The 27,471-nt window shown below is 51.5% G+C and overlaps 2 protein-coding genes across 6 annotated transcripts in view; one reads left to right on the forward strand and one right to left on the reverse strand.

The window, feature by feature from the left end:
* The first annotated feature begins 218 nt into the window (after window positions 1-218).
* On the forward strand, window positions 219-3,538 carry LOC138814595 (uncharacterized protein C16orf90 homolog). 2 transcript variants are annotated; one of them, XM_070003628.1, is made up of 3 exons: window positions 219-306; window positions 1,853-2,206; window positions 3,043-3,538. In XM_070003628.1, exons 1-3 carry the CDS (start codon window positions 285-287, stop codon window positions 3,198-3,200), a joined length of 534 nt encoding a protein of 177 aa, XP_069859729.1. In that variant the 5' UTR covers window positions 219-284; the 3' UTR covers window positions 3,201-3,538. The 2 variants fall into 2 exon arrangements, with proteins under 2 accessions (XP_069859729.1, XP_069859726.1); XM_070003625.1 differs by lacking the exon at window positions 219-306 and adding an exon at window positions 1,072-1,184.
* A 4,174-nt stretch (window positions 3,539-7,712) lies between these two features.
* LOC138814593 (N-alpha-acetyltransferase 60) overlaps window positions 7,713-27,471 on the reverse strand; it is a 33,810-nt gene continuing 14,051 nt past the window's right edge. For 3 of the 4 annotated variants that reach the window (XM_070003621.1, XM_070003622.1, XM_070003623.1), the window contains 5 exons: window positions 11,147-11,262; window positions 9,945-10,074; window positions 9,695-9,791; window positions 8,771-9,005; window positions 7,713-7,951 (listed from right to left, as the gene is read on the reverse strand). In XM_070003621.1, coding sequence (XP_069859722.1) covers window positions 7,795-7,951; window positions 8,771-9,005; window positions 9,695-9,791; window positions 9,945-10,074; window positions 11,147-11,256 — 729 coding nt within the window. In that variant the 5' untranslated portion in view covers window positions 11,257-11,262 and the 3' untranslated portion in view covers window positions 7,713-7,794. Of the gene's footprint in view, window positions 7,952-8,770; window positions 9,006-9,694; window positions 9,792-9,944; window positions 10,075-11,146; window positions 11,263-21,938; window positions 22,069-27,471 lie in introns of those variants that run through there. The other variant, XM_070003624.1, reaches the window with a different exon arrangement.

Below are 27,471 nucleotides of genomic sequence, written 5' to 3' on the forward strand. Positions count from 1 at the left end.
TATGGAACACTGAATTCAACAGTATACAAAGGAAAAGGGAACTCGGTGTGTGGAATTCAAACAGAGATGAGATAGTCATACATTGCAGCCAATCCAACAAGTGACAATGCACTTGAAGTTAAAATAGCCATCTATAACAAAATGGCTTTGGGAATAACTGGAAACCCACAGCAAATAAGTGAACATCCACTTTTATCTGGAACAAGACACAGAAGCTAATTTTAAATGGTTCACCAGGAGCTTCCATCTGTAATCCTAGCTACTTAGGAGGCTGAGATCTGAAGATGGTGTTCCAAACCAGCCCAGGTAAAACAGTCCATGAGGTTCTTATCTCTAATCACTGAAAAGCTGGAGGTAGAGCCGACACTCAGGTGGTAGAGCACTAACCTTGAGCAACAAAATTAAGGAGCAGCCATTAGACCTTGAATTCAATACTAAAAAAAAAAAAAAACAAAAAAAAACACCTCAATCTGGTACGATTGTTTTCAATGTGGATTCTCCAGTGTTTTTCCCTATGTACAGATGATGGTATCTGACAGTAGAGAAAATTAGATGGTTGTGTGTGTGCATGTGTGTACACTGAACTGAAACCAGGGCCTTGTTCATGTAAAGCCCATGCTTAACACTGAATTACATCTCCAACCTGGATGATTACTAAATTGTGACATTTACATTTTCACCAGCAATATAATTCAATTCTTCCACATCCTTACAGGTACTACCCAGGACGGTGTGGGAAAACAGACAGTTCAACAATGAAGTATCAGGTCTAGTCACAAGAACCACCTTTTCAGCATGCTCAAAGCATGCTTCAATCTCCCCCACAGATGAGGAAGCTGATATCCCCAGGGGTCATCCCAGAGAATGACTGTCCAGCTTGCCAGAGTACAATCTGTTTGGTGTGGCTTATCCTGAGTCATATACGGAACCAGCAACTTCCTTTGCGGCCCTCATTTCACCCTGCCCTGGGTAACAACCTCTCCCAAACTAGAAGGCCTAGGAAGGACAGGATCTTCACTGTGATGTCATAAGAGTCTGTTGCCATGGGAGACCTGCAGACCCATCCCCTAGGCAGGGGAGAGCAGGGCCCTGCTGCACACAAGGCCTGGCCATTCCTGCCCAACCATACTGGCCCTCCATGGATGCCTTGGTCTGTGCGTTCTCTGAGCTGCGCATAAGAGAAGGTGCCAGGATGTGAGGAGGAGTGGCAAGAGAGATGCCCTCTTGTCCTGACCTGGGCCCAAAGCCATGGGGGTAGCTTCAGGGACATGCATACATGCTGTGGACCTTGGGCTGGCCACTGTCTTTTTGTACCCACTGTGAAATTCTGATACTTGGACCAGAATTCCCTTCCTAGGGTAGAGGGCACTAAAGGCTGGTACAAAAGGATCAAAATCCTGAGAGGGATTTCAGAGCCGAGGTTCCAGGGTTTTTGTTTGTTTGTTTTTGGGTTGGTTGTGGGGCTTGAACTCTGGGCCTGGACACTGTCCCTCAGCTCTTCAGCTCAAGGCTGGCGCTCTACTACTTGAGCCACAGCGCCACTTCCAGTTTTCTCATGGTTCATTAAAGATAAAGAAGCTCATATACTTTCCTGCCTGGGCTGGCTTTGAATCATGATCCTTAGATCTCAGCCTCCTGAGTAGCTAGATTACAGGTGCAAGACAACAACTGGCAGTTCCACGCTTTTTAACGGCTGCCTGTTGATTGGAGAAGAAATGTGAGGAAAGGGTGGCAGAAAGGCAGGAAACAGAGCTCATTTGGCTAGGGATACAGCCCATCATACGCATTGGTCTTCAAGGCAGGTTGTGGGCTGGCTGGCCATCACCCTCCTTCCTGGCTCTCTCCCTTGCAGATGCAGTCAGCTGGGTCCGAGGACACCCCAGCCACCCAGACACACCATCCAACATCTACGAAGGTGGCCTGGGGACCCAGCAGCAGCAGTGCCCCAATACCCAGGGAAGCAAGCCCAAGAACTTCCGCCTGCGTCACCTCCGAAGCCTGGCTTTTTACCTGCCAGGCCACGTGCAGCCAGCCGGCCAGTGTGAGAGCCACTGGCTGGGCCGGCTGCTGGCTGGGAGCAGCCTGCCACGGCCTGAAGGCTCAGCCTGGCCCCTGGACCTGTCCCAGGGAACTCCGGGTCCAGGTAACAGCCACTCCTCAGCCCTTCTGGAAGCCCGAAAGCCCAGGGACAACCTGGGAAATAAAGGTGAGCGCCTTTGAGGCAGGACTGGAAATCGGAGGCTAAGACCCCAGGGACTTTCCAAATGGGCCGTTTCCCCATTTTCCATACGTCTGTCAGGGACTAGGAAAGAGCAGAGTGTTCGGGACACTTCCAAGGCGGGCGGGGAGTCATGCTCCAGGCACTAAGATCCCAATGAATGTATCCCTGTCCCTGAGCCTCGATTGAGTGCAGGCCACGGATGTGCTCTCATCAAACTCCCAGGTGATGAGCCAGGGCTGGGGCCAAAGCAAGAATGAGGCTCCTGGATCGATCAAGAGTTTGGGGTTCTTAGGCCGGGCGCTGGTGGCTCATGCCTGTCATCCTAGCTACTCAGGAAGCTGAGATCTGAGGATCAAGGTTCAAAGCCAGCCGGGGCAGGAAAGTCTGTTAAACTCTTTTATCTCCAATAAACCACCAGAAAACCAGAAGTGGCGCTGTCGCTCAAGTGGTAGAGCGCTCGCCTTGAGCTGAAGAGCTGAGGGACAGCGCCCAGGCCCAGAGTTCAGGCCCCATAACCAACCCCCCCAAAAAGAGTTCAGGGTTCTTGTTCTGCTTGTGAATTTGATGAGCCGTGGGTCGGGGTTCTTGTCGGCAGCTCCCTGGCTGGCGTCAGTTTCTCCATTTGTACGATGAGGCAGCCTTACAGCTGGAGCCAGTGACCCTCCCCTCCACCCTTTGGCAGTTCTCGGCAAGGGAACATGCCAGCGTGCCAGCCATCCCCTTGTTTTGAGGGTTTGACAGGGACTCCAAGGGGGGCTGCCGGCTGCCCATGTGGCCTCCCTTTGGCTCCCTCTGGTGACTCTCCTTTCTTCTCTCCCCAGCTTCCAGTTCCGGCATGGACCCAGCCATGGGTGCCCCTTCCCAGCTCATTCCCCCTGAGGGCTTGGGGCTTAGGTCCAAGAGATCCTGGAGGGCCCTGGAGGAGTCCATGTGTCCCTTGTGCAAGAGAACCCGCTCTGGGGCATGTGAGAGGTCCTAGGGGTTCCGAGAGCCAGGGCTGAGGACAGCAGGGAAAGTATGGCAGAAGAGCAGGAAGAGGCAGATCCCAGAGCAAAGGCTCAGCGCCAGCAGTAGCCCTCCCCCAGGGAGATGCCACCCCCACCCCCCAGCTGCCCAGCACCGGATCTGGGCCAGCCTCAGGAAGGTGAGGGGGGGAGGGAAGAGGGCCCGTGGGAGGGATAGAAGACATGGAAGCGTGGCCATGCCCTCACAGCCAGACCCAACTCCAGTCAGCCACTTGTTCCCGAGAGGCCAGGAGGAGAATCTGGTTCCTGAGAGGCTGGGAAGTCCTCAGGTCTAATCTCAGTAAAAGCCAAGGCCTGCACCTTCTTGTCACTGATCTGTCATCACGTGAGTTTGGGAAAATAGCCCAGTGTTAGCTGGGAGTGGTGCGCACAGCACACCTGCAATCCCAGGCATGGGCTTCAGCCCGGGCTCCATTGGCATCTCGGTCTGCACTGGTCGGCAGCGGGGCGGTCCTGGCACTGCCACTGTCACCTCATCCTGGTGGCTCCATACACCGCCCAGCAACCCCAGGGCACCCACAGTGCAGTGGGTGGTGGGGTTCCGGGCCTGCCTCTTAGCCCCTTGCCGGTAAGCATCAGGCTTCAGGCAAGTGCTACTCCCGCTCAGGCCGCACGTGGCGCGGCCCCTCCTTTCTCCTGAACCCCATTTCCATCACTGAGCATTTCCTGGGTCCCTAGGACACAGGATGCAGGAGAGCTCCGACCTCGGGCACTTAGATTTTCCTGAGGGTGTGGGTTTGGTTTCTGGGTGGGGGACACAGCCCCAGGGGCACGAGGCGGGTTGGGGACATTGCATCCAAGAGCAGTTGGGACTAGAACGGGGAGGCAGGGATGTGGTCGTCTAGTGGTCTGCACGGTAGTGCCCGCTGGGTGACAAGCAGCTGCTTTTGTCCTCATCCACTCGGGCAGGACTGGAGGAGCCAGGACCTGAGGCAGACACGGGAGGCTGCTGAGGAAACGGCACCCGGCACCCGGCGGTTCCCACCACCCACTGCTGCGCGGGGGGAGAGGGGTGCAGTGGGTCGTCAAAGCTGTCAATACAAGATCCCCGCACTGACGGGGAGCTGGCCAAAGCTCAGAACACAGCACAGGCTCAGGAACAGAGCATCTACAATGGCCATCCAGTAGCCGCCCAGGTGACCCCAGATAAGCCATGTGTCCCATATATGGCCCTCTGCAGCCCTCTCCCCTTGAATGTGGTCTGGCGCTGGGTGTTGCTTTGCAGGAAATGTGGTCAGTGACGTAGTGTTACTTCTGGGTGACAAAGAGACCTGGAAGTTTCCAACACGTGCTGTGGGAGGAAGTTGGTGCTCACAGAAGAAGTCAATTTTCTACTCATGGCTGAGCTCACTGCTGGCACCCGGGGAGTCAGCCCCGCAGCTGGCCCTAGCTTTCCCCGCAGACCCGTCCTGACCACTGAATGGTGAAAACATGGCTGCCACGTAGGCTGCAGGAGTCATCTGCAGCCTGGTCCAGGCTCTTTCTCCCTGTATAACACACTTGCTGTAAAAAAGCGGCTATAAACTGGCTTGTGTGCAGACGCTCGGATCTACACAGTAAGATGTGCAAAAGCCCCGTGGGATGCTGGGCTGCCATGTGGGGGCCACGACGGCGGGGCCCCATCAAGCACCAATGTAAGCACTGCTGCCAGCAATTTTAAACACAGTAGGTTGCCGGGTGCTGGTGGCTCACGCCTGCCATCCTGTCTACTCAGGAGGCTGAGATCTGAGGATCATGGTTCAAAGCCAGCCCGGGCAGGAAAGTCCATGACACTCCTTGAGACTCTTATCTCCAATAAACCACCAGAAAACGAAGTGGTGCTGTGGCTCAAGTGGTAGAGCGCTCACCTTGAGATGAAGAGTTCAGGGACAGCGCCCAGACCCAGAGTTCAAGACCCATGACTGACAAAATAACAAAAAAAAACCCCAAAACACTAGGTGGGACAACAACCATGAGTTTGTGCCGGAGACGGAGGCCTACAAGGGTGAGGGTGGGTCTACGGGCGGCTGGGAGGTGGTCCTCAGGGGGCATATGCAGGGCCCCAGGAGAATCAACCCTCCCAGCACAGAGGTGCGCACCCTTCCCGGGGCTCAGGCTGAGACTCAGCTGCTCGTCCAGGTTGGTCTGAAGCCCTGGAATGGCGCTGTGACTCTTCTGCTCCTCTCTCGAAGTCACACCTCCTCATGTGGGGACAGAAATATCTCCTGGTCCTGTTCTGTGATCTGGAGGGCTTTAGGGGGGGAGACCTGGGGGTGCTGTAGGCAAACAGCTGGGGGCCGGGGAGCAGGGTTTTTTTGGGGGGTGCCCCAGGATCGCACTCCTCTGCACTAACCGCACAAGTCACCCACTGGCTGGACGCACCTCAGAACAAGCAGTGGCCAAACAGCCTGCAGCCCCGCCACGGGCCTGGCCACGGGCAGGGGCCACACGGTTTGGCAAGTGGGTGCTAGAGCAGGATGTGACCAGCTAAGGTCTGTTTATTTTGTAATGAGACGAAACACTACAATCTGTTCAACACTGGGCTGGACGCTGCAGTAGTTGATTAGGGGGTAGGAAAGAGGGAAGGCAGGGCAAGGCCTCTGAGCTAGATTGTGAATGTCCAAGGAAGAACCTTCTGGAAGATTCTTCCCTGACCACAGAGTTGAAATGAAAATCACACGATCACCATTGATTTCGAGGACATGGGGCTGGGGCCTTGGCCCACGGTAACACCAGGCGGCAGCATGGCCACTGCTGGCCAGCACTGTTGCAGTTTTTTTTTTCTTTTCCTGCCAGGCCTGCCTGCCTTGTGAGGAGCCTTACCCTCTGTGAGGTCAGACGGAGGCCTGAGCTGGCTTCAGCTCCCTGGAAGCCAGGAGCCAGGAGATGCTGGGGAGGGAAACGTTCAGTCACTGATGCCCCATTTGGCCAGCTGCTCCTCCCTCTTCCTCCTCAGGCTGGTGGAGGGAGGGGCCGTGAGGACCCTCTGCCAGGGCTCCGGGTACACTGCAGGAGTGCTGGGCAGGACTGGCAGCAAGCAGCTTGGTGTAGAAGGGTGGGATGTTGGAGGAGTGACGTGCGCATGACTCACCCCACGGAGGGGCGGGGAGCGGCCCACTGCCTGCGGGGGGGCCAAGCGGCTGGCAGCAGCGGTGGCACCTGCTGTGCTCAGCCTCTTCCTCCTCCCACCTGACCTGGCTAGGCCTCAGAGCTCTCCACTCATAGAAGGGCAGGCAGAAGATCCGGGGAGCCTTGTGGCATGGCTCAGCCCAGCTCCCAGCACAGGCCAGCGGCACAGAGCACACCTCGCTCCCGCAGGCAGGCCCACCCCTTCGGACCACAGGAAGCAGGCAGCAGGCCGCCTCCGGGAGGCAGAGCGCGGCCTTGGTAGCTAACCACCTGTGACAGGCACCAAGCTCTGGAGCTCCACGCTCTCATGAAGAGCCAGTTCCACGCTGCCCACCCCTCACTAGCCTCTTGTGGAGGAGCAGGAGCAGAGGCCTGCAGGCCTCCCCCCCTGCAGGCTTCTTTGGGTGTAGGACAAAGGCCTGGCATTCCTTTTACTGTACCCACTATTTTTGCAGCCTCTGTATCTTGAGTTAAGGGTGCCGCAGCACCTGTCTCTCCTCAGTCAGCTTTACAGGAAGGAGCTGCAGGCAGCACGGGGGGAGAGGCCCGGAGCGGGACTCTCCCTAGTGAATCCAGCCACATCTGCTGGGCGACGGGGACGATGTGTGTGGAGGTGGGATCAGCGCAGTGCGTGGAAGAGATGTTTCCAGAAGCAGGAAGGAGCTGGGGAGCCTGTAAGGAAGATAGCATGGCAGGATGAGGACACCGTGGTTACTCAACCACCCCACTACTGGTCTATGAGCTGCAGCTGGGCCAGGGGACCCCAAAGCCCAGTCCTGCCAGTGGTCACAAGGCTTAGTCCTGGCACAAAAAAGTACATACCTGGGTGTGCACCCCAAGGTGGCCACGGGGCCTGCCATGTGAGCACAGCCCAAGCACACAGAGATGGGACTCGGGAGTCCCGAGGCCCCTCCCAATGTTGACCTGGTTGCACCACTGGACCTCTAACAATGCCATGTGGAGAAGCACTGGTGGCAGTGGATGCTACAGTTGAGGTATGTGTACAATTCTGGAGCAGATATAACACACGGTCCCTGGGTACGCTTGCATGAGGAGCCATGCAGTTAGGGGCCATGGATAGGAAAGATTGGACGTTTCTGTACCTTTTCAAATTGCATTATCTAGCAAAAAAGCAATTTGGGAAATGGGGATCCAAGTTGTAGTGAGAAGCTTAAAGTATCTCTCCCCCCACGCTCCTCTGCAAAGCTTTCAGGCTGGCTGGGAAGTGCTTACGGACCACTGTCTAGGGACTTCTGTTTGTGTGGCTGGAGGTGCCAGGTTCACTGAACCCTCATGTCTGTACCTACCTGCGGGAGACAAGACCCATGCTCTGCTCCTGAGCCCGCATAGCACCTGAGCTGCAGCTCCTTGCAGAAGACAGCAGAGGTGACAAGGACAGGAAGGTGGTCTCCACAGGGCGTAGAGGCTGCCAGGCTGGCGTCACATGATGCGGCTGTACTCAATGCCTCCCTTGGTAGAGATTCCAGACCATGGCAGGAAGCTGCAGAGCAGGCTGTGGGCCTGGCGGTAGATTCTGTGTGGGATGGAGCAGGGGCTCAGGTTGGCTAGCGCTGAGCCCAGGTGATGGATGTAGTCCGTGAGCTCCGTCAAGGAAGATGCTGTGGCCTGAGTGGAAGCGGGCTTGCCCGACCCACCTGTGCCTGTGCATGGAAGCATGGCCCTGCACACACGATGGACCCATGCTCAACGGGCCCAAGGGCCCACGAAACTCTCAGAGCACTAGAATGCTGTATTACATGTGCCGCCAATGTGGAAAATAATGGTGGAACCTGAGAACAGGAGCTCAGTCTCAGGCTCCAGAAGAAGCAACTCTTCCTGGTTCTCCCTCAGCCTCTTAACCCTCAGCATAAAAGGATGGACAGACCCCCTATCCCTTCAATAGGAGGGGACTTAATGTGAGCTGGGAGGCCCACAGAGTTTTGGGCCACTTCTCTGTTTCCTGTTTAATCCTCCGGAATCAATGAGTCCGAGACTCATTCACTTGAAAACACATGCAAACACGTGTAGTATCTTCCGAGTGAAACCCTGTGAGTGGCCACCAGTCTCCCGCCTACCCCAATGGTTTCTTTTCTCCTGTCTGTACAGTCTGCTGTATTTACTGCTGACCTCCAGCACACCTACAACTGGAGACTCTCGATCCTACTATTTGTTGTAGTAATGGATGGATTTGGGGCCAAGGTTTAGAACCCATCCTTCCTGCTGGGCTGATGTTGGAGAATGCCAAGTGCTTTTCTAACCAACCAGATCACATGCCTCACAGAACAGGGAGCAGCAGCACCTCTGCAGCTAGGCCATAGATCATTCTCACCAGTAAGTGGCCTCGGCCTCAGCTCTCTTGCAGCCCTTGGCCACCAGGAAGCCAAGACCTCCCACAATTCCCAGCAGTAAAGGATATAGGATGGTCCAGGGAGGGTGGCCGCCATTAATGTAGAGGACGTAGGTGAAGCCATCTTTGAGAACCCCTCGGATGGAGTAGTAATAGGGCAAGTAGTGATGCTGCTTAAAGTCTCTGTTTTCATAGAAGTTAATCGCGGTGTTGTTGGTGGTGAGGACATGCAGGTAGATGGCTTTGCAGTGGTCCTGGGCTGTGGTGGATATGTGGTCCTTTAAACTTTCAAGTAAAAGGGACCCTTGTGAGAAGAAGAAAAGGTCGTACGGAGTTAGGAGGATGCAGAGCAGGCTGTGACCTCTGGAGGCATCTAGGTCACTCTGTGGGCACTTCCTATTGCTAAAGCCCTTAAAAGATCAAGGCTACATGGAGCTTGTAGGCTGCAGACCACTGTGGGCCACAGGTGTGGCCTGGAGGTACCCTCCTGTGGGCTGGACTCACAACAGCGATTCATCGATCTTCAACAACAGTGTAAACTGCAGCCTCAGGAGACAGGATCGGTGAGCGTGTGATCAGAAGCAGGAGGGCTGCTCACTGCGGAGCGGCTGAGTGGGATGGGAATCTGATCTGATGTCATGGTGTTTAATGAACACTAGTGAGTGCTATTTTTTAAATTTATGCTTGTTTTTAATTCTGAATCCAGAATATCTTGCCCACAGACATAACCGAGTATGTGACAAGAGGAAGGCTAAGAGAGACCTGCTCCCTCATGACTGTTCTGGGAGCTGCTGCTGCTCTGTTTGTGGCAGATTTGGGAAGGAGGCTCCATGGAAAGGCCTGGACCAGCAGGATGGGAAAGGCGTGGGGAGAAGGGGTAGGAGGAGGAAACAAGCAGGGGTCCTTTAGGAGCTGGAGTTCTAAGGACAAAGGAAGTGACTGACAGGGTGAGGGGCTGGGGAATGCCCAAACCAGGAACTTGTCCTCCCTTACCTATGCCATGCTTTCTGAATTCTTTCACGACTCCCAGACTTAGAATATATGCAACTTGTGTGTCAACAGAGAAGCTGGAGGCTAGAATATCTCCATCCTAAAGAGAAAGAGAGGAAGTGAGGGTAATGCTTGGGACCTGCAGGCTCCTAAGACCCAAGCTGCAGAATGGGCAGCACAACTCCTCTGCAGGCCCTCCCCCCATACACCTCTCCAGTGGCCATGTTATCCATCCCAACCACAGCAGACACACCTCTTTATGTATTTTGGTCCTGCTCTTAATTTCAGCTACTATCATTCCCACGATGGCACCTCTGTAGGTTGCAGCAAGGGAGAAGAACTTCTTGTTGGATGTGATATCACGATACCATGAGTCTGGGTACCTGGGGGAGTGAATAGACTCAGGTGAGGCACAGGATGCTTGCCTATCTCTTAGCACAGAGGTCTTTTCAGAGCAACCTTCTTCCCAGATATGAATGGGAATTGATGATACCAAAATGACTTGATCAAGCCAGGCACTGGTGGCTCACGCCAGTTATCATAGCTCCCAGGAGGCTGAAATCTGAGGACTGGGGTTCAAAAATAGCCCAGACAGGAAAGTCCATGAGACTCTTATCTCCAACTCACCACCAGAAAACAAGAAGTGACGCTGTGGCTCAAATGGTAGAGTGCTAGCCTTGAGCTGAAGAGCTCAGGAATAGTACCCAGACCCAGAGTTCAAGACCCATGACTGACCAAAACAAAAAAAAAAAAAGCCAAAATGACTTGATCAGCCCTGACATATGAGAAGACAGAAAGAAACTCCAACCAGATTGTCTCCACAGAGCAGTCCACAGGGGGTAGCACATGGCCGCCTGCTCCTTAGCTGGATGAGCTGTGATTTTGGAACTTTGGGTGACCTTCCAACACTCAGATAACTTCCTACAAAAATTCTATGAGGCATTTTGCTCTGAAGACAGGGGTGGACAGGATCAGGGAGATGACCTCAAGAGCAATGTGCTCAAGAGCACCCTGCTACAGGGCTGGGAAGGTGGCTCAGTGATAGAGCGCTTGCCTTGCATGCATGAGGCCCTGGGTTCGATTCCTCAGCTCCACATAAGCAGAAAAAGCTGGAAGTGGCGCTGTGGCTCAAGTGGTAGAGCGCTAGTCTTGAGCTGAAGAGCTGAGGGACAGCGCCCAGTCCAAGAGTTCAAGCCCCATGACAGGCCAAAAAAAAAAAAAAAAAAAAGAACTAAAGTTTCTCATCAGATCCCTTTTAGGGAGTGTCACACGAGGAAGCAGGCAAGCTGTAAAGATGCCAGAGCCACAGTGACCTGCAGTCCACTGGCCAGTCCCTCCAGGTCCATTCCTTGCTTCTGCATCATGGCCCCTTCCGGCTTCAGCAACTGCAGAGCTGTGTGTCTTCCCTCCTCTGCCCCGCCTCCCCGGCTGCCATGGCCACGGGCAATCACTTACTCAATAGGGAACCAGTCACCACACAGATGCTTCACAGTGTCTATGTCATTGTGGCAGAGGAGGCGCAGGCTGACCTCGCTGAGGGCGCTGGATGGCACCACCTCTGTCATTCACACCTGCAGGGAGAGGAGATAAGTGTCATCCGGTGGCTAGTTCCTCCTCCATCCACTGACCTGGGAGGAGGATAAGGTCCACCAGTGGCCTTTTGTGACGGAATGAAGGCACAGTCATCTCCACTCTACAGTGAAGAAGGGAAGCAGCGTGAGGCCGAGTCAGGGAAGCCTGCCTCTGCTTCCTGCCCCTCTCTGCTCTCAAGCTCCCCAACAGTCCCAGTTTCTCTCTGGCTTGTATCAGTCTCTTCACTGTGGTTCTTCTGCTGCAGGAGGTACCATGGCCTCACCCCGACTCTCCCAGTCCTGGTCTGGTGTCTGCCAAAAGCAGACAGCATGGCTCACTGGCTTTCTAAGAGCAACACGGCGGACTGGGGCTGGTGAGTGCTAGATGCTGCACGCTGGCTTCACTGCCAGAGCACGAGGCACACGCAGCTTCTTCCCATCGAGCACAGACTCTGAGCAACACCAAGGCCTCAAACCAGGTGACGACCAGTCTCCTAAATGAAGACAGAACACAGTCCAGGCTACGAATTTCTGCCTTTTGTTCTACTCAAAGGAAGGAAGGAAGAAAACGAGGATGGAGGAAGGAAAGCATGGAGAAAATCAGGAAGGAAGGCTGGGAAGGTGGCTCAGTGGTAGAGCGCTTGCCTCGCATGCATGAGGCCCTAGGTTCGATTCCCAGCACCACATAAGCAGAAAAAGTTGTAAGTGGCGCTGTGGCTCAAGTGGTAGAGCGCTAGCCTTGAGCTGAAAAGCTGAGGGACAGCGCCCAGGCCCAGAGTTCAGGCCCCACAACCAGCAAAAAAAAAAAAAAGAAAAAAGAAAAAAGAAAATCAGGAAGGAAGGCCAAAAAAAGAAAAAAGAAAATCAAGAAGGAAGGCCAAGTGCTAGGCTCTGACAACAGGGGAAGCAGAACTCTTTTACCTTTGAGTTGGGAATAGGTCATTAAAGGAAAAGGAGGATCTATGTGGTTGAAGAAAAGATCTTTTTTACAGAAGAACAACACAAATAAAAGCAGACATTATGATAGAATCAGGAAGTCACTGTTTTGAAAACCATCAAAGGAAATGACTAAGTCCAGCAAGAGTCATGGAAGGCGCTGAAGTCAACAGGTGTGGGCAGGTGTAAGGTGAAGCATCTCGTCATCTAGGGTTCTGTGATGGCCAAGGAGAGACCGGTTACGCTGACCAATGAGAAATAGCATAATCCCTTAAGTTCCTGCCTAGTATGGTAGGCCTGAAACCAATGTGCCTTTAGGCTTAGGTTCCTGGTTTCAGATTGTCCCCAACATATGGCAATAATGTAAATGACATCAGACACACACAGACACATGACATTCTCTAGCTGATCCTTTCAAAAAGCCAGTGTTAGTAAAGATACAAAAGTAGGCGAAAGAGAGTAAGGTAAAGAATAAAAAATAATGCCTAACCTATAGTGAATAAATGGAAACAGTACTTTGGAGCAACTTAAACATAGGCTGGCCATGGTAGAAGATGGTATGAAATGGCTATTCACTTTCTGACTAGATTTTTTTTTTTTTTTTTTGGGTCCGGTCGTGGGGCCTGAACTCTGGGCCTGGGCGCTGTCCCTCAGCTCTTCAGCTCAAGGCTAGCGCTCTACCCCTTGAGCCACAGCACCACTTCCGGCTTTCTTCTTTTTGCTTATGTGGTCCTGAGGAATCGAACCCAGGGCCTCAGGCATGCAAGGCAAGCGCTCTACCACTGAGCCACCTTCCCAGCCCCTCTGACTAGTTTTAAGATAGTCCAGGCTATAGCTGCCCAGATACCTGTGGGCCCCAGATCCACTGGTAAGCCTTCATAACTCACACACAAAAGTAAAGCGCCCACGGCAAGTGCCCAAGGCCAACGTGCCTGCTCATTCCAGATTGCAAGGCCCTCTCCCGGCTGCCCATCTGCAGGGTGCCTGCAGGACCGCAGAAGCTTCCCACCTGACACTGCAGGGAGAACTCCCGAAGGCCTATCACTGAACTGCTGGTTCCTCCAGCTCCCACAATGCAGCAGTCTCCACAGGGGACAGCATCACTTGGCTCTGTGCACAGGTGACCCTCCACACAGGGCAGCAGAGCCCAGGGTATGAATGGCCATGGGCAGATCGCCCTCAGGACTTGAGGCTGCAGCAGAGGCAATGGAAGAAGCAGGTTCTGGACCTGGAGCACAAGACTGACAGTAGAAGTGCTGGGGTAGCGAGGGGCTTCCTAGGTGACGTGTGGCTGTGGTAATGCCTCCCCCAAATATGCACAAATTTCTCCAAAACTCACTGAACCACACACTGAACTGGATGTGTTACTTTGGCAATGTATGTTACACTTCAACTATAATTAAAATTTTCTAAGCTGTGTGCTGGTGGCCCACGCCTGTAATCCTAGCTACTCAGGAGGCTGAGATCTGAGGATCGCGGTTCAAAGCCAGCGCAGACAGGAAAGTCCTTGAGACTCTTATCTCCAATAAACCACTTGAAAACCGGAAGTGGCGCTGTGGCTCAAGTTCTGATAGAGCGCTAGCCTTGAGCTGAAGAGCGCAGGGACATCGCCCAGGCCCAGAGTTCAAGCCCCATGACCGACCTCCCCCCCCCCAAAAACAAATTTTTTTTTTAAAACCTCTAGCTGGGTACCAGTGGTTCACGCCTGTACATTCTACCTACTCAGGAGACTGAGATATGAGGACTGCAGTTTGAGGCCAGACCAGGCAGATTCTTATTTCCAATAAACTACTCAGAAAAAGCTGGAGGTGGCCCTGTGGCTCAACTGAACACTGGTCTTGAGCACAAAATGGCTCAGGAACAGTGCCCAGGCCCCAAGCCCAGCAAACAAACACACACACACACAAACTCTATACTGAGGCTTGATGGCAGAGGGAGAGATTCACAGGAAGTGACTGTCTCACACGTCCGAGGTTTACACATTATCCTCCTACTAGCCTTGGGACAGGCATGCCCCAGTTCCACTTTCCAGAAAAACACTGAGCTCTGAGATATACAACAATTTGAAGATTCTTGCAATCCTATTAAAAGTACTGCCATGTTTCCACAAAGGCTGTTTTTTTAGAAGCCCTCGGATGCGGCCCCCAGGTGTCCAGCTGGCCTATGGCCTCCCATTAGAACAGGAGGTCTGTGCTGATCTGCGGGCCTGGCTCTGCACTGCAGGCTGTGAGCTCCCATAGCTCCTGTTCCCCAACACAGGCCGCTGCGGGCCCCTCTGTGGGGAGCAGACACAGGCTCATGACACAGGGGGATGCTTTTTCAGGTCTGGTTGTGCTAAGAGGACAAGGGAAAGAAAGTCACAGATATCCAAGCCACCTTTTGGGCACATCTCCTTCATGTGGGACAGGTTCTCTACTGTAAGCATGATGCACCGTACAGAACCCGAAGTTCATTTACATTGTGAAGTCAGATCTACGCAGGAATGCCCCTCCCTTCATGTCCTAGACCTAAGGGTCTGCACTCTGGTCCTTCAGAAATAAGAAAGGTAGACACAACCCTACTTCCTGGAAGCCTCTGTCCCTGAAGGCTTGACGGCAGCCACAGGCCCAAGGAGTTTCCCCCTCTCTTCAGAGGTGCTTCACGGTGAAAAACCAACCTGATCTGTTAATGGCTTGAGAGGTGCTCTGCTGCCACATGCCACCCTGCCCCGCCCCGCCCTTCCTTCTCCATTCACAGCACAGCTCATCCCTGAAGGCCAGGCTGGCCCTCAATGTGCCCTCTACACTGGACTTCGCGTGCCTCAGGCCCCCCTGGGATTTGGTGTTCCAGCACCCTGGGCCCTGAGACAGCTCCCCAGCAACTTGTTTCAACAAGCTGCTACAACGTCCCTCTGAGTCATGGGGACGGTTACATGAGACAGACACCTCCACAAGCGAGCCAGGCCAGTCCCTGGCCAGCGTGCTCCACACCCCTTCCTCCCTGACGCACGCCAGTCTTCTCTTTTGTACAAGCGTCCCTCCAATGGCTTGTAAAAACAACTATATTCTCCTCCCTCCCCTCTCGATTTTGCACTGGTGGTTTTCTTTTCTTTTTTGGTGCTGGTTTTGAAGCTTGAACTCAGGACTTGGGCAATGTCCCTGAGCTTCTTTTGCTCAAAGCTAGCACTCTACCACTTGAGCCACAGCACTACTTCTGCTGTCTTTTGTGATTAGCTGGAGGTAAGTCTCATGGACTTTCCTGCCTGGGCTGGCTTTGCGCTTCCATACTCAGACCTCAGCCTCTTGAGTGGTGGCATGAGCTGCTAGCACCGGGCTGCTGTGGTGATTTTCAAGACAGCGTATAGCATCTTGCTTTATGTCTGGGATGGCCTGGACCACGATCCTCTATTTGTGTCTCCACTGTAGCTAAGATGATAGGCATATACCACTGTTTGTTTTGGTGGTTCGTGGGACTTGAACTCTAGGCCTGGGCGCTGTCCCTCAGCTCTTCAGCTGAAGGCTAGTGCTCTACCACTTGAGCCACAGCGCCACTTCCAGTTTTCTAGTGGTTTATTGGAGATAATGAGTCTCAGACTTTCCTGCCCAGGCTCGCTTTGAACCCTGATCCTCAGATCTCAGCCTCCTGAGTGGCTAGGATGACAGGTGTGAGCCACCAGCGCCCCACTGCCCAATTATTGAGATGAAGTCTCATAATTTTTTAAAATCTTGGTTGAGGGGCTGGGAAGGTGGCTCAGTGGTAGAGCGCTTGCCTTGCCTGCCTGAGGCCCTGGGTTTGATTCCTCAGCACCACATAAGCAAAATGAAAAAAGCCGGAAGTGGCGCTGTGACTCAAGTGGTAGAGCGCTAGCCTTGAGCTGAAGAGCTGAGGGACAGCGCCCAGTCCCAGAGTTCAGGCCCCACGAGCGGACCCAAAAAAAAAAAAAGAAAATAAAATCTTGGTTGACCTCAACCATGATTTACCAGATCCGCCTCCCAAGTAACGAGGATTATAGGGTTGAGCTACCTAGCCTGGCCTCTTATGTTCCTTTCTTACATAATATCCCTAATGTGCACTCTACTGTGCAGCTCCCTTTCTCAGGGCCTTGTCTTCCTTCATCCCACACACAACAGACTTCTCAATCAAAGCACAAAGATTAGCACAATCTCCGCAAAGGAAATAAAGACCACAGTACCTCAGGAATGTGAGGCTCACACCTGTCATCCCAGCTACTCAGGAGGCTGAGATCTGAGGATCGCGGTTCAAAGCCAGCCTGGGCAGGCTAGTCTGTGACTCTTTTCTCCAATAAACCACTAGAAAACCAGAAGTGGTGCTGTGGCTCAAGCAGTAGCGTGCTCACCTTGAGCTAAAGAGCATAGGAACAGCGCCCAAGCCCAGAGTTCAAGCCCCACGACCAACAATAACAACAAAAAAGAGGGATGAAGAGAAAAAACACAGTGGTGACAGACACAGGACACTGTCTAGTACCCCAGTGAGATGGGCTGAAGGCTGAATGTCAAACGTGAGGACACCAGGGACACTCTTCCCAGCCCGGCTGCTGAAGTGCAAGCTGCCGGTGGCCGAGAGCGCCAGCTCCACACAGCCTGGGCTTCTCCCCGAACGTCAGTGTAGTAGGAAAATGAGTCATTTGTAGTGACAAGAAACAAACACCCACCTATTTCTGAACAGCATACTTAAAAACCCAAGTCTTTATGCTCTGAAGGGAGCCCACAGATTGCTCACATAATAATTTGAGCTACAAACACTAAATGGTACTGGAGAATTCCAGTTGCAGGAGACTCTACAACTGGCTAAGTAGATTGATGGTTCTAGCAATCACTAGCAATCAGAATGTGATCAGTGGGGAGGGGCAGAGGAGGGCTTCTGGGCTGCTTAAAGTTATATAATGTATATAAAATTTTATATATATTATATATAAAGTGATACTGTTTCCTTTGGAAACAAAGAACTTTTTAAAGTTTGTTTTTTCTTTTTCTGATGACTCTGTATTCTTTACCTTATACACAGTGTGTTCACATGCACACCTGGGGGAGGGCGGGGGAGGGCCCAGAATCCGAAGGAAAAGGTGACCAAGCGCAGCAGTGGGGCGCACGGGCTGCCCAGGACAGTGGTACAAGCTGTGGGCGGAGATGGGAGGGAATGAGGGAAAGATGACACCAGGCCAAAGGAAATGTGCTTATGACCTGACGTATGTAAGGTGACCCCACTGGACATCACCTCTAAAACAACAATAAAGTATATTAGAAAAATTACTAGAAATTAAAAATATAAAGTCATATGAAGTGTACATGCAAGCCGAGTGTTTTATCTCTGACAGAAACAGTGGCAAGTGGGTCTGAGGCTCCATGTTTAGCCCCAGATTCTCCTTTGGGCCCAAAATTCCTTCCATTTTATTTTGGAAATCCCAGTCCATCATGAACTTATCAAAATTAATTATCAACACCTCCCCCCCCCCCCACACATAACAAAATGAGAAGCAGCTCTGGGTTGCAAAGATGCTATCCTGAATCATTACTAATCACAGAAACTTCCGCTTGATAAAGGAATTCCATAGCAAAGAACACACTTAAGAGACACAACCTATCTGCACAAGGAATACTCTCTCTCCACCACTCCGCTGCCCAAAGCAAGTCTATTTAGAAACAGAGAACATGAAACATGCTCTGCTTTGTCAGTAGTGGGGTTTGGACTCAAAGAGTTTTGCACTTGCTCAGGGAGTCCTCTACTACTTGAGACAAACCTTTTTGCCTTGGACCACACACTCTGGCCCTCTTTGTAGCTTGGATGACAAATATGTGATACTATGTCCGGCTTATTGACTGAGATGAAATATTGCTAACTTTATGCCTGGGTTGGCTCCCCCTTTTTCTGTTGGCAGAACTAGGGTTTGAACTCAGAGCCTTGCTTACTAGGCAAGCACTCTACCACTTGAGCCATGCCTCCCACCCCTATTTGGTTCTTAATAACCATTCCACAAAAATAAAGCTGAAGAAAGTAGGGGCTGGGAAGGTGGCTCAGTGGAAGAGTGCTTGCCATGCATGCATGAGGCCCTGGGTTCAGTTCCTCAGTACCACATAAGCAGAAAAAGCTGGAAGTGGTGACCAGCTCAAGTGGTAGAGCTGGCTGAGGGATAGCGCCAGGCCTAGAGTTCAGGCTCACGACCAACAAAAAAAAACAAAGACAAAGTATTTTTCTTGGAGCTGGTAGAATGGCTCAACTGGCAGAGGACCTACTTACCAAGCATGAGGCTAAGAGTTCAAACTCCATTATCATACCAGGAGCTAGGGGCTTACACCTGTAATTCTTAGCTACTCAAGGGGCAGAGACCTAGAAGATCCTGGTTTGAAGCCAGACAGGGCAGAAAAATCTGTAAGATTCCTTCTCCAATTATGCCAGACGTAAGGCAATGCTCAAGGGGTAACCTATCAGCTGTGAGCAAGAAATAGAACTTAAGTTCAAGCCTTAGTACTGACACAGCACACACACACACAAACAAGACAAATGAAAACAAAAATCAGTACCACAAAAAGCATATATAAAATACATATTCACATATATTCATGCCTAACGCATATGTAACATGTACAATCAAAAGTGCTCTGGTTAAATCAAAGGCAACAAACACGTTCTCCATTTTTTTCTATGTCCCTATCCACAACCACTTTCTTTCACTTCTCTGAACTTTAAATCTGTATTTAGCACATTTATTTCTGGCACCAAGGCCTCAAATGCCATGCTATTCCTAGGGTGCTGGGTTTAAAAGTCAGTGCTGTCTATTTCAGGGCAAAGTAGGTAGGTAGTCATTTGTTTGTGATTTGGAGACCTTCAAAAATATGTTGGCACAGCTCTAGCTGGCTCTCAATGATCATTTGGGGGTCCTTTGGTCCCTCCTGGCCACGTGGGCCGGGCCCAAAGTAAAGGGATGGGCTAGGGTCTGAGCGCGCTGCCGGGGGAGGATGGGGAGGTGACCGTGACTTGTCCTCACTCTCCCACTGGCTGACCACATCCGCTCAGAGCTGTGCCCATCTTCAAGTGGCTGCCACGCTTCAGCCAGTTCTGACCTGAGGCCTTACAGCCGCTTTCAGCATTGCTCCCAGTTCACCAGAAACACACACAACTTCTGGAAGAAAGCTCGAGCTCCTAGCTTACACCACCTCTCATCCCAAAAGACCACGCAGTGTGCATAGCAGAATGAAAACTCTGCTGGTGGTTAAACATGCAGTTTGTTCCTGAATCAGCAGTGTGCTACACAGGCTTCAGACGGACCCCGGGCCCTCCTGCCAGCCAGCCTCTGTCAGTGTGGGGAAGCAGGTCTGACTGACCCTGATTACCAAAGGCCCTTACAAATGCCCAACCAAACTCAACATTTGCCCTTACTCTGAACATGGCTCAGCACCTTACCTGAAAGCACAACCCACAGCAAAGCAGCACGGCTTCAGTGCAGAGCCCACAACCTGCCTTGCTTGCATTCTTGCAAAAAGGTCCTGAGGTGTTAAAACCCCAAGGGCTTTGTGGTTCCTTCCAGGAGATGAGAGAGGCCGACGTGGAGGAACCAGCACTTAAGACATGCAGGGGAGGCAGCCACTCTACTCAGGTGGACCTGCTTCCAACAAGCGCTCAGGATTCCGGTCTCCTTCGGCAGGCAAAGACACACCTTGCCCAGAACTCAGATCTTCAATCTGAGTTGTCAATCTGTCAACAAGCTGACAATCTGAGTTGTTCAATCTGTTGTCTCCTTAGGTTTGTTTCCCACACCTTCAATGCAAAGATTGTCATCCACCTGAGCCACCAGAGGCCATGTTTCTTGCTGACCTGTGCACTGGGGCAGTTTTCAAGTCATGAGCACTATGGCAGCATCACCCTTCCTGGTCTCAATTCAGGGTTATCTCTTATCCCTTAAACCTGATATTCAGAAATTTTCTTCCATTCTGGCCAGAAGCTGTTGCTAAGCAACTTGCACAAGTCATATCTAAAGATATTCTCCACATGGTGTAGGTGTGGTTAAACAAAATCATTTCAAGTTACAACTGGGAAAGGCTAAAGTTAGAACACACATACTTTAAGATAGATTTCATGTGTGTGTGTGTTTTGTTGGATCTGGGGCTTGAACCACATTCCCAGCTCCTATTGTATGTTTTTATGCTGACATGTTGACACCATGCCTGACTTTGGAAAATGTTCTGTCCATCTTCCCAGAAACCCAGGATGTCTGTAGCCTGTGGAGAGGAAAGTAGAGCAAACTTCAACCTGGCTGGGGAGCCCAAACCCACTCCCAAACTCAAATGCTAAGAGGGAGGAGTTGAGGTCCTAAATCCACAGCCATGATCATAGTTTAGAAGATGGCCCTTAAGTTTCTTCACGTCTTTATCCTACAGGCTGTAATTACGCTTAAAGCAACATGCATTGCATCCATATTTGTTTTTGCTCTAGATCGTTTTTTATTTTTTGTTGGTCATGGGTCTTCAACTCTGGGCCTGGGTGCTGTCCCGTGGCTCTTCAGCTCAAGGCGAGCGCTCTACCACTTGAGCCACTGGGCTACTTTCCGTTTTCTGAGTGGTTTATTGGAGATAAGAGTCTCACTGACTTTCCTGCTCAGACTGGCTTTGAACCACGACCCTCAGATCTCAGCCTTCTGAGTAGCTAGGATTACAAGCATGAGCCACCGGTGCCCAGCCCTCTCAACCATATTCAAGACCCCCTCTTCCTGCCTTGTCAGCTACAACACTCTGAGTATCACACTGATACAAGGACTGGGGTATAGCACACACAGGATGAGTCGGGTAACTTCCTGCATGGTCAGGTAAGCATTCACAAGGGCTTTCATGTCTCTGGTGTTTGGGTTAAAAAAAAAAAAAAGTAAATGAACAATCTTTCCACCTTCTCCCCAGAGACTAAATACCATTGCAGACACCAGGGTGGGCCAGTCTGTCGGGTTGGGTCCTTTTCTTTACAGACCAAGGAGCGACAATAATGACACAAAAAGCAGGGCGCCGGTGGCTCACGTCTGTAATCCTAGCTACTCGGGAGGCCTCCAAGGGATCTCCAAGGGATCGCAGTTTGGAGCCAGCCAGAGCAGAAAAACCCAAGGGATTCTTATCTCCAATTCACCTGCCAAAAAGTCGGAAGTGGAGCTGTGGCTCACGTGGTAGAGCGCCAACCTCGAGTGGAATAAGCTGAGGCAAAGTGCGCAGGCTGAGTTGGACCCCAATATCAGCACTCTGGCGCTGAGGCAAAGTGCGCAGGCTCTGAGTTGGACCCCAATATCAGCACTCGGGCGCGCGCGCACGCGCACACACACGACACAGAAGTGCAAGGCTCCAGGACCTGGCAGAGGAGCCGCGATCCACGGGGCGGCCAAAGTTCACCCTGACTGGGAGCGCCGGGCCTCCCTGGCCATCGCCGGGCCGTGCGCGACCCCCCCCCCGGCTGTTTCCCACGGCCCCTCATTTCCCGCCCGAGCCAGCGGGGTTACCGCGGCGGACCCCTCGTCCCCCCGCAGGCGGCCCACCCGGCCGGCCGGCCGCCAGCTCCCCGCGACGTCCCAAGCCCGGAGGCGGGGCGGGGTGGGCGCGGAGGGCCGGGCAGCAACAAGTACCGAGCCCGCGCCCCGGCGGCCGCCGCACCGCACCGCACCGCACCGCACCGCGCCGCGGGGCGCCTGCCGCTTCCGAAGACCCGGCTCGGGGGCTGCGAAGCGCGGAGCGGGGCCGCGCCGGCCGCCCCGGGCCCCACACGCCGCTCACCTCGGGTGGGAGCCGGCGGCAGCTGAGGGCGTCGCGGGGCTCAACGCATCCTGGGGAAGCCGGGAGCCGGGACGAGGGGCCGCGACGGGCCGGCAACGAGTTATGTAACCGGCAGGGGCCGCAGCCGGGACGGAGGCGGCGGCCCGCGGCACTTCCGCCTCCCGCGCCCGGCCGGCGGCGCAGCCCGGAAGCCCATTGGCCACGGCCAAGCGCGGCACCGCCCCCTGACGCCGCCGCCGCCATCTTAGCAACGGGCAGAGCCGGAGGGGGCGGACGGCGGCCCCGAGTTGTCAGCGGGGATGGAACGACAGCGCCCGCGCCGCGGGCCCGCGCCGCCCGGACGTCGCCCAGCTCGGTCTCCAGGCAACCTGTGTGGAGCCAAGCCTTGGAACCACAGGACTCGTCCTTGGCTTCCAAACTACCGAGCGGCGCCCCGCCCGAGGGGCGAGCGTCTGGGCGCCGAGGACGGGGTGGAAAAGCCGCGGCTCCGCGGGGCCGCGCACCCGACTGGAGCTGGCGGAGTGCCGCCCGAGCAAGGAGGCCGGCAGCGTGAGCTCAACCCACGGCCGAGGAGGAAGAGTCAAAGCCGGCCACCGAGCTGCGCAGGAGCAGAGATCCAGCAGCGCGGTTCCAGGCCCGCCCGGGGACTCAACTCCCATCCAGTGGCGCTGTGGCCCGAGAGGGAGAGCGCGACCTGAGCTCAGAGAGGCTCAGGGACCGCGCCAGCACGGGGGATCCGAGAGAAAAGCAGATTCTTCTTAACATTTTGACAACAAAACAAAACAAAAACGTAAAGGTTTTCTAAGTTTTAGGCTAAGGATGAAGTTCAGTCGGCCGGGCATGCGTTAAGGCCCAGGGTTTTACGACTCCTAGCACTCGAGGAGGGAGGGGAAAAAACCCAAACTACAAATTTTAACTGTTACCGGCACAAGCAGACCAAAAGTGTGTGTGACAAGGTGACACAATCAACAAGGGATAATTAAACAGATTGCCTGTGCTGATGTGTAGTGGCTAGCAGAACTTATGTAAAGCAACCTATATTTTATTTTGTAAGTTTCTGTAACTTCCTAATTTTAAATATAGGCTGTAAAATCACTAGGCCAAAATGAAGATTAAATGCCACAAATGTGCTATTGTAAGCAAGCGGCCAGGGTGTGTTTGCCCTCATTCAAGACATTTTGGACTCTTGATTATAGTTTCATTACTGAAAGGATTTCTAATTAAACTTGTTGCAAAAAGTATTTGAGTAGTGAATCATGGTATAAGTTGATAATCCTAGCACTTGGGAAACTGAGGCAGGAGGTTGTCAAGTTGAAGGCCAGCCTGGGCTAAATTGTGACATAATGTAAGTTCACACAATATGACAAAATAAAGGGAAGATGCAGGCAAGACACTGTTGTAATGGGCATATAAGGACATGTATGGGTATACTATTAAGCCCTCCATACTTTATAGCGAAGTTGAATCCACTGTTCCACATTTCCTCTTCTTAAAAAAAAAAAAATAGGGGCTGGGAATGTGGCTTAGTGGTAGAGTGCTTGCCTAGCATGCATGAAGCCCTGCACATAAAAAGGCAGAAGTGGCACTATGGAAGAGTGCTACCCTTGAGCAAAAAAGCTCAGGGACAGTGTCCAGGCCCCGAGTTCAAACCCCAGGACTGGCGAAAATGAAACAAAACAAAAAACTCTGCTCTATCTCATCTACCTGTATCCATAGACTCTCACTCGCCACAGGCCATGTGCTCATGGTTTTACCAGTGGACAAGAAGGAAAGTGATATAGGCATCCTTTTAAGGACACTGCTAAAATGTTAACTGGTGCAGTTCAGTGGGGAGTACAGAAGTATTTACTGCATTACTCTCTTGAATGTTCAGGTTTTGAGGGTCTTAAAGCAAAATGGTGGGTATGAGAAAAGGAAATTGAAGGTCAGGCATAGTAGTACCAGCCTATAATCCCACCTATTGGGGAGTAGGCAGAAACAAAATAACAGTCCAAGGGAAAGCTGGGCAAAAGAACAAGACTACTTGAGAAGCTTAAGGCAAAGAGGGCTGGGGGAATAGGTCTAAATTAAAACCTCAGCATACAAAAAAAAAGAAGAAAAAAAGAAGAAAGGAAGAAGAAAAAGAAACTGCACTCGCACCAGTGGCTCATACTTATAATCCTAGCTACCCAAGACGCTGTGGCTGGGTGCAGATGGCTCACGCCTGTAATCCTAGCTACTCAGGAGGCTGAGATCTGAGGATCGTGGTTCAAAGCCAGCCCGGGCAGGAAAATTGGTGAAACTCTTCTCTCCAGTAAACCACCAGAAAACTGGAAGTGGCGCTGTAGCTCAAGTGGTAGAACGCTAGCCTAGAGCTGAAGAGCTGAGGGACAGCGCTCAGGCTGAGTTCAAGCCCCTGGTATTTGAGGATTACGGGTTGAAGCCAACCAGGGCTTCAATAATAAAACTCAGAAAAAGAAGGAAGTGGCACTGTGGTTCAAGTGGTAGAGTGCTGGACTTGAGTACAGAGACAGAACCCAGGGCCTGAGTTCAAGCCTCAGGACTGGCACAAAAAAAAGAAGAAAGAAATTGCTCGCCCTTCCCCTTTCCCCTTGTCAGAACATGAGTGCAGTGAGGAACCCCTTCGGTTATAAGGGACAGGCAAACTTCCTGGGTCCTCACTACTGTGTGTGGCCCATCACCTAGGAGCCTGTGACAAATGACAAACCTCAGACTGGATCAGAATTTGCATTTAAATAAGAATGCACCAAACAGGATCACTAAAGTGAGAAGCACTCTCCAGATGGCAGAGTAAAACATTTGTTTCCAGGGTTCTATGTATAGCACTAGAAGATGAATTGGCAAGTGAAAGTGAACTGGCGAACATACGTGTGCATATGCTTGTCCATAGTGTTTATGTACACATATATGTCTGTCTGTGCCTCCAATCAAACTTTAAAAACCATCATAGCTTAGCCGTGCTCAGAGAACTTCCCTTAGTCTACACTTTTGCAAATTCATCTTGCAAAAAGCCTAGGTTATAATACAACATTGACCACCTCATGTCATTACTGAATACTTATATATTCAACACAGCACACTGTATAGTACTGGTTAATCTTTTTTTTTTGGTCCTGGGGCTTGAACTTGGCCTGGGTGCTGTCCTTCAGCTCTTCAGCTCAAGGTTAGAGCTCTACCACTTGAGCCACAGCACCATTTCCAGTTTTGCAAGTGCTTTATTGGAGATGAGTCTCTTGTCCTTTCCTGCTTGGGCTGGCTTTGAACCGCAATCCTCAGATCTCAGCTTCTTGAGTAGTGAGGATGACAGGCCTGAGCCATCACGCCCGGCTGGTTAATCTTCTTCATCACTAAGATTGCAGCTTGCTAACAGCTCGAGTAAGTATTGTGCCATATATTGCTACCATATATTGCTACCCTAAGGAAATATCAAAATGTCAGATGTGGTTTCCACAGAATGTGTACTGCTTTTGCATCATTGAACAGTGGAAAAAATCATTACATAACTGGGAGAAAACATATGTTATTTCCTTAGGAAAAATTTGTAGAATGTTGGTTCAATTATTTTTACTCACATTTTAACTTTGGAGACAAAGTTAAAATTGCCTGCTAGGAAGGTTTAACTGATGTGATCTCAGACCAAGACTGACAAGATTCTGTACCTGCTGTGGCAGTACAGTGGCCCACACCCTCCCCGCTATGGGGTATTCTTTACTTTTCTGAAGTACAAGAGTTCCCATTGTACTCAGGTGCATTTCTTGTATGTTTGATCTTTTTCTTCTCCCAGTTTTTATGAATCCCTTATCTTTACACTTTTTTTTTTTTTTACAAATTTATCCAACAAGTTTTTTTTTTAACTTGAGAGGATCCTCTGAAAATGAAACTTTTTTAAAAAAGAAGTAGTGCATGCCTGTGATAATTTTAAAAAGCAGAAATGAAAGGATACATAGTGAGAAAGGAGCTTCCCTCACACTGTTGATTGCAGTTAACTCAGGTAATCATCACTACAATTTCCTAGAATCCTTTCAGAGACTTTACTTATTTAATGCCAGTGCCCAGCTATATTTTATTAATTTTTTTTTGGGGGGGATCTGTCATGGAGCCTGAACTCTGGGCCTGGGTGCTGTCCCTCAGCTCTTCAGCTCAAGGCTAGCGCTCTACCACTTGAGCCACAGCACCACTTCTGGCTTTTCTTTTTGCTTATGTGGTGCTGAGGAATCGAACCCAGGGCCTCAGGCATGCAAGGCAAGCACTCTACCACTGAGCCACCTTCCCAGCCCCTCATTTGTTATTGATTGTAGTGAGATTGGAGTTGAATTCCAGACATCAGGCTTGCTAGGCAGGCATTCTACCACTTGAACCAAGTCCCCAACCTTCAGATCTTACTAACATGAACCACCACTATGTTTTCATAAACAGAAAGCAAGACGAAAACCAAGCTTTGAAACAAAATTCTTTTTCCCTCTCTTCACTGATGGAGGACCAGGCGTTGTGGGTTCAATGGTGAGGACACTGTGTCTGGGAGATGTGTGATTACATGGTTTGCAAGGACTCCAACAGAGGCATCTGTTGTACTACAGTGGGATTTCGGTGGTTCTTATTCTTCCTTAACTCTGAAAGGAAGCTAGATATCATCTCTGTTTTACAATGAGACATCCACCCGTGGCCTTTGCAGAATGAAGCTCTTCTCCACACACTAATGGCTGCCCAGAGTATCCACTAAGAAACAATCACAAATGAATTCATTACTAACACAAACTGGTTCATTGCTAAATGCCATCATGAGTCACTCCTGTTATCAGAAGTCTGAGACCTGAGGATTCTGCTTCAAAGCCAATCTGGGCAGGAAAGCCCATGAAATACTCATCTCTAACCACCAAAAAAGCTAAAAGTGAAAGTGTGGCTCAAGTGGTAGAGTGCCAGCCTTGAGCAAAAAAAAAGCTAAAGGACAGTGTTCAGAGTCTGAGTTCAAGCCCCAGGTAGAAAGTCATGAGTCTCAAAAACATCTTTTCCAGAAAGACCACTTCATGTTAAGCCTGCCTAAAAGCCTGTTGATTAGTATTAGCTCTGCCTTGAGAGGACTCTGGACCACCCTGGGAGCACACTGGAGAGAGCAGAAAGGCTCAGTGAAATCTGCATGAGACAGGTTCTCCTGACACACGGTTCTAAAGGGTTTAATATCTGCACGGGTCACAACCACAACGACCAGGAGCCAAGCATTTTGCTCCCAGAGAGATTTTTCCCTTAGTGTGAAATAATGCAAGTATAAAAGATGCATCACCAATGATGACAGGCCCCAAAAAAGATGGAAGAGGGTGACCATGTGGCCACACAGCCCCATGTCAGAGGGTTAGGGCAAATCGTGGAGGTCTGTTTCTCCATCAATGGCAGTATGCCCTGAGACTGGGTTTACCAATCAGACCAAATGCTTGTTTATCTGCTTCCAATTAATAACTGGAATTTACATCCGGTCTTTATTTTCAAGAAAGTATTAGCCTTGTCTTTTCTATCTCCCGACTTCCCCAAACACCTTCAC

This window comes from Dipodomys merriami, unplaced genomic scaffold (assembly GCF_024711535.1).
Source record: "Dipodomys merriami isolate MVZ:Mamm:240054 unplaced genomic scaffold, mDipMer1.0.p SCAF_60, whole genome shotgun sequence".
NCBI classification, from domain to species: domain Eukaryota; kingdom Metazoa; phylum Chordata; class Mammalia; order Rodentia; family Heteromyidae; genus Dipodomys; species Dipodomys merriami.